Consider the following 11,357-nt stretch of genomic DNA (forward strand, 5'->3'; position numbering starts at 1 on the left):
TATGATCCCACTTTCAGAAACTAGAACAAGAGTAAATCAAACCCCAAGTAAGCAAAATAAAGTAAATGATAAAAATAAGAGCAAAAAAATCAAGGAAATTGAAGTAGAAAATCAATAGAGAAAATCCATCAACCCAAAAGCTGATCTTTGAGAATATCAATACAATTTTTAACCCCCTAGCCAGACTCTTCAGAAGGAAAAGAGACAAGACAGATCGCTAATATCAGGAATGACAAAGGGAGCCTTGTGACAGCCCATAACGGCATCACAAAAATAACAAGGGAACTTTATGAATGACATTGTTACCAAAAGTGGGGTCTGCCTGCTCGCTGCTCAAAAGCCAATAAAGAGGCCAGGTTGGTGAAAAGGAAAGTTAGGTTTATTTCCGAGGCTGGCGACCAGGGCGGGGGGAACTCCTGTCCAAAGGCCGACCCCCCCCCCAAAAAAATCAGTGGGCTAGAGCTTTTACAGACGGAGGGAGGGGGCTCCATGCAGAAACACCACAGGCAGCTCTGACACTCACCTTGAAATTGGCCATCAGTGGTCTGATCAGCAGTCATCTTGATTGCTTTAGATACAGTTAATCTTCATTCCCAGGGTTGGTTTGTTCCCATTTCTTTGAGGCCAGTTCTCAGAATTGTGGCAGCTTATGTCATGGCTACAGCCTGGTCATCATGTAGTTAACTTCTTCCACCTGGTGGGGATTTCTAACCTGGGGCCCAGGTGGCCTCGGTATCCCTTCAGGGATGGCTGCTCTGCAGAGCCTTCCCTGACCCCGTGTGGCGGCCTCCTCCTCCCTCTGCCCCCTGAAGTTTGCTGAGGCACCCCTGGCTTCCAGATGGGGGGGTGGGGGGTCTTCTCTGGAGTTTGGCACCAGGAGACACTTTGCTCCCTGGCTCCAGCTGGCCCAGCTCAGAGCGCCCTCCCCTCTCCAGAGGCGGATGTCCCTGCCCCCGACCTCTTGATTCAAATCCCAGCCACACGGCCGGCCTGCTGTGGGATATCCCGAGGACTCGGGATGGTCCGCGCCCTGTGCGTCCCCGCCCGTCTGACGTCCGACCTCAGTGGCCCCGCGTGTCTGATCCGGCCTTTCCACTCCCTGCCCCGGGTGCCGGGTGCCGAGGGCACAGAGTGGGCTCTGAGGGAGGGGAGAGGCATGCCCCCCTTGGCAGCTCCTCCCAAGGCCCGGCTCTCCGGTGGCCACCGCGTGGGGGCGGGGGCGCTGGTCCTCGGAATATTCCCGCCGCAGCAGGAGCTACGGTCGGATCGCAGCCCACGGGAGCGCGGAGCGGGAGAGACCTGCCGCGGGCAGAGGGTGTTGCTCAAGGTCACCTGGTAGGACAAGGTGGGACCCGGGCGAGCCTGGGCAGGCGGGGCTTGGCCGTGAGGGGTGGGGGAAGGGCTGGCAGGGTGCGCGGGGCGGCCCTGCAAGGGAGGGGCTCCACCGCGTGGTCTCAGGCAGGCTGGCGGCGGCCTGGTGAAGAGCTATGGCCTCGCATCCCTGCTCCACCTACAAACTTCTGCCGGCGCGCCTACTCAGGCCTCCCCCAGGAGGGCCCTCCTTGTCTGGGGCTGCAGAGGAGGTGCCTGGGGAGGGTCGTGTCCCCTCCGGGGGTGAAGGGTGACGGTGGCCCTCCAGGCATCATGCACGCTGCCAAGACTGGCCCTGGGTGACAAACCCTGGGACTTGGGGGCCTGGTTGTGTGGATGGCTCCCCCCCACCTCCTCTACCCCCGTAACGAGCACAGACACGACCACACTGGTTTGCAACCATTTATTCCTGTGCAGGGCTTTGGGTAGAAAAATAAACGGAAACCAGACAGAATGAATCTGAAGCCTGCAGGGAGCCGAATGCCTCCTGTCCCCCTCCTCCCCGCGCTGCTCAGGGAGGGGCGTCTTCTTGTGCTGGGGGAGGGGCGGCTTCAAGCCAGCAGCTCTTCGTGCCGCACCCGCCGCCCTGCCCTAGACCGTCCAGGGGAGTCCCCAGCCAGGGTGTCTGAGCCCCCATTCTGGTCAGGGAGAGGAGGGGGTGGGGCCCCGGTCCCGAGGGTCACAGGCCGGGGGCCCAGGTGAGGGCGAGGAGGCCCAGGGCCAGCGCCAGGCCGAGGGGGGCGCTGGTGAGCAGGGCGCGGGCGGGCGCAGCGCTGTGCTGACTCTCGTTGCACAGGTCGGCCTGGCAGCACAGGGTGGTCGAGGACCACGTGCTGACTTGGCCCTGCAGGCTGTGCATGGGCATGCACGACTCCGCGCAGTCCTTCTTCACCAGGTTCCCAGATAGGGGCTCCACTGGGGACGGGTGGGCGAGGTCAGGCCCGGCAGCGCCTCCCACCCCCAGGGCCTCCCAAGTGCCAGTTCCCAGCTTCCATCGCCACCGGGACCGGACGGTCACCGAGATCACGCCCACCATCCTCCCCAGGGATGATCCTCCAAGCCCTGGGACACCGAGACAGAGCCCTGGAGTGTCCTGCAGGGGTCCCTTTCCCCTCCCCCAGATCGCTCACCCTTGGTCACGGTCCTGCAGAAGTTTGAGTTGACTGGGCAGGTCTGAGGATTCTCACAGTTGGTGGAGCTTGTGCATACGTGACACCGGAGAGCCTGGGCTGGGGGCGAGGGTGTAGGGGTTTCAGCAGGCCCCAGGGAGACCTCCCAGGGAGACAGGGAGGCCTGGGTTTACTGCCGGAAAAGACTCCTCCTGGACAGAGCCGTCTGTCACCCCTGCCCTAGGCCAGTCCCCTCCGAGGTCCCTGGGCCCCGCCAGGGTTCAGGTCTTGCACGCAGCCTCAGGAGGCGGGAGGTGGCAGTCCCCGTCTGTTGGGGCCCTGGCACCCCACACGGAGGAGCTGTCCCGTGCCGGGCATCCCTAGAGGACCAGTGAGGAGGTGGCCAGCATGGGGTGCACTGAAGACCCTTCCCCAGGGGCATCAGAGGCTCTGGGATTTGCTAATAGTGGCTCACAGGACCTGGCTGCAGTCCCCACCCTGGGGGCTGTCTCCTGGTGGCAGCCCACGGTGAGGACCTGAGGCTGCGTTGGGGTCCCGGAGGCTGTCAGGTTGGCCATGCTGAGCCTGTGGGTTGGGGGGGAGGGTGACCCAGGAGGGCCCTGGGCCCTGGAGAGGGGGGTCAGGGGCTGAACCCTGGGTATCTGTCTTTCCCCAGGAGAGGCATCTCAAGACAACTCCCAGCATCGCTCCCTCTTAGAATGTCTGATTCTCGGGGTTGATTCTCTGATTCTGAAATATTGTTAAGTCTGTGATCCCACAAAGTTAAGATGCGGGGTTCACTTTGTTCTAGGGTTCACAACGCCAAGGTTCTCTGTGCCTAGAGGTGAGCAACTCCAGGCTTCCAGGGTCCGGCTCCCCACTACCCCCAGCCCCCAGCCAGCCCCTCACCTGGCCCAGAAGCCACAGCCAGGGCAACAAGGAACAGCAGGGTTGTCTTCATCTTGGGCGTTCCCCGGAGCAGTGGGAGCCCCTCCTCTCCGGAGGCCTTATAGCTGGGACAGGTGCTGGTGGGAGGGAGGGGTGGGGACCTGCCTCTCCCTGCCTGGCCCACGCCCTCCAGTGAGGCACACCCCTGCCCTGCCAGCTGGAGGGATCTCTGCCCCAGCTCCACCCCCCACCCCCCCACCTCCCCACCCCTCCACCCCCCCACCGCCCCACCGCCTGCCCCTCTCTGGGCTGTGGACAGCGGCCTCAGCTGGCTCTGCAGCCCGCCTCCTCTCTCTGTCCTCTGCCCAGCTCTGGTCACTTTGTCTTTTTTTTTTTTTTTTGCGGTACGCGGGCCTCTCTCTGTTGTGGCCTCTCCCACTGCGGAGCACAGGCTCCGGACGCGCAGGCTCAGCGGCCATGGCTCACGGGCCCAGCCGCTCCGCGGCATGTGGGATCTTCCCGGACCGGGGCACGAACCCGTGTCCCCTGCATCGGCAGGCGGACCCTCAACCACTGTGCCACCAGGGAAGCCCGGTCACTTTGTCTCTGACCTTCCACTTTGTCTCTGACTTCCACCCTCAGATAGGGTCACAGAGTCCCAAACCTGTGTGGGTGCCCTGGGTGTGCCCAGTGCTGTGCTTGTGGCCGAGGGGTGTGGTGCAGGAGGAGGCTCAGGCCCTGCATTCTTGGGCTCCCGGGGGCTCTGGGTTGCTAGGTTGACCCCCAGGGGTCCTGGGAAAAGACCCTAGGGAAGTGAAGTGTTCACTAAGATGTCTGGACCTGGGGGAGAAGGGGAAAGAGAAGCCCTCGGGGCAGGGACGTGGATGCCAGATGTGCCTGCGGAGAGGTGAGCACCAACTGGGTGAGAGGGATGTGAAGTCCAGGGGGCCTGGGGCTTCGGAGGAGGGGCAGGGGCTGGACTGCTGGGGAGGGGGTGGTGTGGAGGCAAAGACTCAACCCCCCATCGTCTCCACCGCCCCTGCCTCCCATCTTTCCAGGCCCCAGGACCCCTCCTCACCAAGTGCTCCCTCCGCCGTGCTCCAGCCCGACCCTCCTCCAGCAGCTGCCTGCATCCTGCCTTGTGACAGTTGCTCTGTGTCTGCTTTGGTCCTGAAAGGCAGTGTGTGCTCTTCCAGGCCAGGCCTAGGGTCCCGCCTGGTGCGGGGTTCAGCTGGGGGCTGCCAGGCAGGTCCCGCCCCACCTTCCCCCTCCGGCCGTGCTCACAGCGGGGACTCGGACCTCTGCGCATAGGCTCCCCCTTCCCTTGTCCCTCTCCCCGCAGGTTTCCCCGTCTGCTTGCTGGCCCTGGGACCCCACTACTTCTCCGATGTGCCCGGCAGACCCTGCTGGGAGGTGCGGGTGGGACCTGCAGAGGCAGGCTGTGATGACGCTGAGTGGGGCCGGGGCACCGATGGAGGTCGGCCCTGGGCCGCTGCCAACAGCCGAACCTGCCGGTGGACACGCCCCTGAGGGTCTGGTGGGGCAGCGCCTGCTGTGGGGATCTGGGCCAGCCTAAGGCTCTTTGGAGCAGCGGCTCAGGCCGGTCAGGTCTGGGCTCCAGACCCCTGGCCTTTCCTCCTGGCAGGCCCCCGGGCAAGCTGGCTCCTGAGCTGGGCCTCACCTCCTCCCTGCCGAGTCAAGGGTGCATATCGTGATGCTGGGGGTCCAAAGAGGTGTGCCCACCCTGAAGCAGTCACTAGACCTGCAGGACCTACACGATGGTGGAGGGGTGGTGTTGCGGTGCCTTCCAGGATCCTGGGAGGCACAGGGAGAGGGCAGGCAGGAGCCCCCGAGACAGCCCCCCATCAGCCTCCTGAGCCCGCGAAGGCTGCCTGTCCTACTGGTTGGTCCCTGGGGCTTGTTTAAGGCAGCTGGGGTCTGGATTGACAAGGCAGGTGACGTGGGGGTCCCTGGGCCCTGATCCAGAGAAAGTCACTCTGAGCTCCGAGGCCTCCCTCGGAGTGGGAGGGAGGGTGCCCAGGAGGCCCTGGGAAGCAGGGCACAGGGCTCAGTGACAGGGCAAGGGGTGGCGGATGGCAGGTGGGGAGTGGGGACTACTTGGGCCAAGGGTCATGGAAGCTGCTGGAAAAATAGGTTTGGGGGATTGGATTTCCTGTCGGGCCCGGTGGCGCTGCAGGATCGAGGGATGTCGGGCCGACTGGGAGTGGAGGCCTGGGCGTGAGGGCGCTGGGCAGGGGGCTCCCCGCATGTGGGGCTGGAGGGGGCCCTGTACCCCCAATCCACCTCCGTGAGGCACCTCAGGCTTTTACGTGGCTGTGTGCCCTGGTGGCAGGGCTAGACACTGGAGCAGAGGCGGCAGCTGGTCCTGTTCTGTGGGAAGGAGGCCTTTGCCCCGGCAGGGCTGCCCACGAGGACGCGAGCTGCCTCCCCTGGGGCTTCCTAGCAGAAACATCAACCCCAGATACACTTTACTTGTGGGAGAAAGTGGGTGATTCCAATGACAGGAGCTCTCAGAGAACTGGGAGTTATCAGGATGGTGCAGTCGGGGAGGGCTTCCTGCAGGCAGTGCTCTGGCCACCACGGTCTTGGAGGCCGGGTTCAGGGGAGAGAGGAGCCCTGAAGCTCGTCCCCTACCAACCCCTTTCACTGGTGAGGAAATAAGGACCAGAGAGGACCGGGATGGCACCAGGTCATCTGGGAGTGGGGCAGAAACTGGCACTTGTTTCTGTCACCACTGACCCCTCCTTCCCTCCGCCCTCACATGCTGGAGAGAGCAGCTGCTTTCCGGAACCCGAGCCCTCCTATCGGCCTGGGTCCCTAGACCTGACAGTACCAGCAGGTGTGACACCCCGGAGAGGCCTTGGAGGGAATACTACCCCCTACACCCACCCGCTAGCCCTGCCTGCTCCCTGAACTCAGCTGGCCAGGAAGCCAGACGCCAAGACAAGCCCAGGTCTCTGCCTGCAGCTGAGGTTCTCCTGCCCGGGCCCGCTCCCTGCACCTTGCCTTCCTGCCCTCTCCCCCTCGTCTCAGCCTGGGCATGGGAGAGGGGCCAGGGCCACTGGGGTTACACAGAGCAGGAGTGTGGCCCAGAGAGGGAAGCGCCTGGCTCAGCGTGGCACAGCAGGCACCCCAGGCCTTCCAAAAGGCCCCCAGGCCTGCCCCGGGCTGAGGGTGGGCGCCTCCAAGCCTCAGGCTGAGACAGGCTTCTTCAGCTCAGGTCACCAAAAGGGCAGCCCTGGCCCCAGCTACACCCCCAAACTTCCCTCCACATCAAGGCACCCCATTCACCCCCTCTTCATTCCTTCAACAGAGTTTTAGAAGGACTCAGCACGTGCCAGGCACAGAGGGTGTAACAGAGACTGAACGAGGAGAGACAGGGTCCAGGCTTCAGGGCCCCCCGACTAGCTGGGGAGATGTCGAGGGGGTGGACATGTGAGGCTCTGTGTGTACCCCACGTGAGCATGATGATCAGGGAGGCCGAGGGACCCAGGGGGGCTCTCCCCAGGGTGGAGTGGGGAAGGACATCCTGGCAAGGGAGCCAGGGTCTGGCTCAGGGGCCGTGCATGGCCTTGGGGGTCATGCTCCCTTTCTGTCTCTCTCTTCTTCCCCAGCTGGGGTGAGGTGACTTCCCCTGAGTCAGGCAGTGGAGTGATGCAGGGTCTCCCTCGGGCCTGCTCTGTTCCTGTAAGTCACACACCTGCTCGCATACGGGGCCTCCCTCAGCTGACATGCAGAGGGCAGGGCCTTGCCCAGGGTCACCCAGTCAGTGAGTGGGAGACAGAGTTGGGCCTGGCCCCCCAGCATGGGGCTGTAACCCTCACCCTGGCCTCTCCACTCCTCCCTCCTGGCGCAGGAGAGTTGCCTTTATACCCAGGGCCGCGGGCCTAGATGTAGGTCTCTCTCACCAACTGCCCAGGGCCTGACGTGGCCCCATCCATCCTAGATCATCCCCTGGGACCCTGGCCACCAGCTGCACTTCTCCAGAGACACCTTCTCCCCATCGCTGGGCGAGGCTTCTGGATGCAGATAATATCCTTGGGCTGGGCTGGGGCTGTGGTCCAAGGCCGGCTCTGCCCCTCTGCGCTGGCCTCTCATACATGCGGGGCCCCTCTTTCCTGCTCTGCCAACCAAAAATCCAGGGAGTAGCCACATGGGCAGCCCTTCCCTGCCTTGAAGCACAGCCTGTTGCCAGGAGTGGCTGGGCAGGAGCCCTAGGGCCAAGAGAGACCAATCCCCCTGAGAGAGGCCTCACAGGACGCCTGCTCACAGCAGCTCCTAGAAACAGCACTGGGCACCTCTCCACGAAGCCCCACATGGGCCCTGACTGTCAGCTTCTCTGGCTGTGTCGCTGAGAGGACACTGGGACTTGGGGATCTGGGTGATGAGGGCGAAGCCCTCGGGTGTGAGCCGCATCCTTCCATGAAGGCATGGGTATAGGGTCTGGGGTAGTGACCACGGGGCCCTTCTCACTGTCCACCTCACTTCTCTGTCCTCACTTGCTCCCAACACCTCCCCACCCATCCACCCATCTATCCATCATGCATGCATCCATCCACCCATCCATCTATCCATCATGCATGCATCCATCCACCCATCCATTATCCATCCATCCATCCTCCACATCCGTATATCCACTCATCTACCTATCCATCCATGTATCCACCCATCCTTTTATCCATGCATTCATCCATCTTCTATCTGTCTATCCATCTATCCATCTGTCCATCCATCCATTCAACCATCCACCATCTACCCATCTACTCATTCCTCTTACATGTCCTCTAGGAAATAACTACAGGGATGTTTCTCTATCTCCTCTCTCCTTTCTCCTCTTCCCTTTCTCATTTATACGCACACCTACCCCTGACAAGAGAAAACAGTAATTCTCAAAGACCACAGAGTGAAACCTGGTGGCACTCTGAGAGCCTTAGGTCTGCAGGTGGTTGGCAGGCAGCTCTGGAACTTGCAACACCTCACATGCAGACACTCCCTTTTTATTTAAGATTATGTTAACTGGGGAGGAGAAAGGCTTTGGGAGGACATCACTGATCCTATCCCTTAAGAGGGGAATAAATGTCTAATACAAATCATGCGCTCCGTGTCTGTCCGCCTTTGGCGCTAGTACCCCTTACACAGGGCAGTGGAAATTCCTTTTCTTGGCAACCCTGCACCCCTGTCACTTTGTCCCCTGCCCCTTGGGAACAGGAAATGACCCCTTTTTGGGTGCTGCCACTCTTTAAGCCCCACTAAAATATGGCCAGGACAACCTAGAATTTAAAAAAAAAAGTTTTTTGGAAACAGCTGATGAAACTGTGGAATTGGGACTATGTGTCGGGGAAGACTTCAGTCTGCAGTGAGGCCCCGACTTCAGACGTGGGCAGCCTCTCTGCAGACCCTGCATTTTGCAGACACGGTTCCCGGGCACAGGGCGATGGGAGCCAGCAGGGCGGCATCTGCAGCAGCCACGTGGCCTGGGAGCTGGTGGCACTCGGTCCTCACGGGGCCGGGTGTCTGCTCCTCCAGGCTTCAGGCAGCTGCTGAGCTTGGAGTCCGGAACAGCCCAGCTCCAGCGCTCTCTGCTCAGCGTGGTGGCCTCAGGGACACGGCTCTGGCACCAGTCATGGTCCAGGAGTTTGCATATTGTTGCAGCCCGCTCTGGGTGTGGGTACAGCCCTGGGGCAGGGAGGTGGGTCCCAGTCTGGGCCTGCCAGGAGCTCATGACTACAATCCCAGGGGCTCAGGGGATCAGAGGGTTTGTGCCATCATAACTTGGGACGTATGTAAGAAGGGAGCAGGGGTGGCCCCCCTGGCTGGAGGGAAGGTGACTCACAGAGGCCCAGGAGCCCCAAGGGATGTGCCCAGAGCAGAGGAAGCAGCTCTGACTGCAAAGCCCGGGGCACACGGAGGGCCTGGTGCTCCAGGACCCCTGCTGGGTGGCGGTCTGGGCTTCTAACCCAGAAGACTGCAGAGCCACCCCTGCTCCCAAGCCCTCTGAGCTCCAGCTGCCTCCCTGCCCTCCCACCCCACCCTCCCTCAAGGATTTCAGAAATAACAGGTCGAAGTCTGAGCCTTCCATGGACGGCCCCACCCCCCCGCTCCCTAAACGCTCCTCCCTAAACCAGCAGCAGAAGTGGGGGCTCCAGGGTCAGAGCCAGCCTCCCTGCCCCGCGGCCCGAGAGCCCTGCTCTGCTGGAGCATCAGGTGCCCACCCTCAGGCTTCCCGCCAGGGGTCCTCTTGAAGTCCCTCCAGCCCTCCCCTACCTCCGGGCCTTTGCACCTGCCGTCCGGCTGCCTGCCTGTGGTCAGGATCACAGCCACAGCCTCACCCTCTGAGAGGCCAGTGAGCCCTGCAGCACCCGACCTCCTCCCGAGTCCCCGTCAGAACTTGCGGGCCCACCTTTGCTTGTCGGTTTGCGGGCTACGGCCCCCAGGTCTGCTGTGTCACCGTGGTGTCTCAGTGTCCACGTGATCCCTGAGTGTCTGTTGATTTAATGACTGGGGGGCACCTGTAGGTGGGCGTAGAGAGAACTCAGGCTTGGGTGCAGACCACCACTCCCCCACCAGGAACCAGGGGGCCGGGAAAGGGTCCGGAAGGCTCTTTGTGCCTCAGTTTGCTCATCTGTAGTGAGGGAGAGTGAGTGTCTTCACCTGGAAACAGCCCCCTTGCCCCACCCCTACTTCTGAACACAGAAGCTCTTGGAGGAGGTGGCCATGTGTCGTCATGTGGCTTCCATTGTGGTTCTCCGTTGGGACTTGTAGGGGTGGGGCCTGCCCCAGAGGGAAGGTTGGTCAGACAAGAGAGGCAAGAAAGGAAATTTCCACTTTCGTTAAGAGAAGAAACCCCAAGCTTCTAAGGCTGGGTGGAGTGGTCCAACCCTGAGCTCCACCTTTGCTGCTGGGATGGCTGCCCCATACGTGCCCCATAAACACCTCTTCCTGGGCCTCTAGGCCTGGCTGTGCTGGGGGCTGGGAGGGCCCCCAAGGGAATCCTGACACCCTTATTTCAAGGCAGGGCACCCTCAGCCTATCTTGTCCTCCAGACAGCCCAAGGTGCAGACAGCGGGCAGAAGTCCCACAAGAGGGCAGGCCCCCTCCCACTGGCTTGAAACCTCTGCTGCCCTGCACTTCTTGGGACCGCTGTGCTCCCCGACGGAACGGCCACCACTGCCCTGTTACAGGAGCAGGGGACCAACAGTGGCTGGGCACACAGGCCTTGGGGCCAGAGAGGTGGCTGCCGGGAACAGGAAGGGCCTTCCTCCCTCTGGGGCAGGTAGACGGGCTCCTGAGGAAGGGCCCTGGGCAGACGTGTGGAGGAGCAAAACTTCTGGAGAGTTGGGGGCTTTGGGCCCTGGGAGGAGACTCAGAGCTCCGGGCGCCTGGCGTGCCCTGATCGGGGATGTACGATGGGCAGGGGTGGGCACAGAGCTGACCACCCATGCTGGGGGACACTGAGGCTCCGAGGGGCTACCCGGGGGATGCCGTGTCAGCCCCCAACTTGGGATTTGCTTGAAAGCATGTTTCTGCCTCTCTGGCCAAGGGGGTTCAGGACAGAAGTTGGCTTCTTAGAGAAGAGGAAAGTGCTGCATCCCCACCTGAGCATGTGCCTTGTTGAGGACCCCCCTCATAAAGTGCCACCTGCCCCTCCAAGGCACAGCGGGGCCCCCAAGACCGAGGACGAGAAAACTCACCGGACCCCACGTCTCAGACTGAGCTCAGAGCAGCCCTGCAGCTTTATTCCTTCTCTCTCAACACCCTGGGGGGTCGCCTCTGGGGGAGGTAGGGCCACCTCCCAGTCCCGATGCTGCCCCCGTGGGCAACCAGGGTACCGTGGGATAGGTCTAACTTCACCTGGCAGGGGCTGGCAGGGGTGCCAGTGGCCTTCCAGAGGCTCCGTCCCTCCCCGATTTCAGCACCCTGAGCCCCGGAGGCAAGAAAGAAGGAGGCCCCGTGGGTCTGTGATGCGTG

The 11,357-nt window shown here is 62.1% G+C and overlaps 1 protein-coding gene across 1 annotated transcript; it reads right to left on the reverse strand.

Moving 5' to 3' along the window:
* Window positions 1-2,050: 2,050 nt before the first annotated feature.
* On the reverse strand, window positions 2,051-3,441 carry LY6D (lymphocyte antigen 6 family member D; the record flags this gene model as incomplete). The annotated part of the gene is made up of 3 exons (XM_081258627.1): window positions 2,051-2,286; window positions 2,502-2,600; window positions 3,390-3,441. The coding sequence occupies 3 exons, from the start codon at window positions 3,439-3,441 to the stop codon at window positions 2,051-2,053; spliced, it is 387 nt and encodes a 128-aa protein (XP_081114753.1).
* Between the last annotated feature and the right edge of the window lie 7,916 nt (window positions 3,442-11,357).

The sequence above is a fragment of the Mesoplodon bidens genome, assembly GCF_964165515.1.
Source record: "Mesoplodon bidens genome assembly, chromosome: 16".
NCBI lineage: Eukaryota > Metazoa > Chordata > Mammalia > Artiodactyla > Ziphiidae > Mesoplodon > Mesoplodon bidens.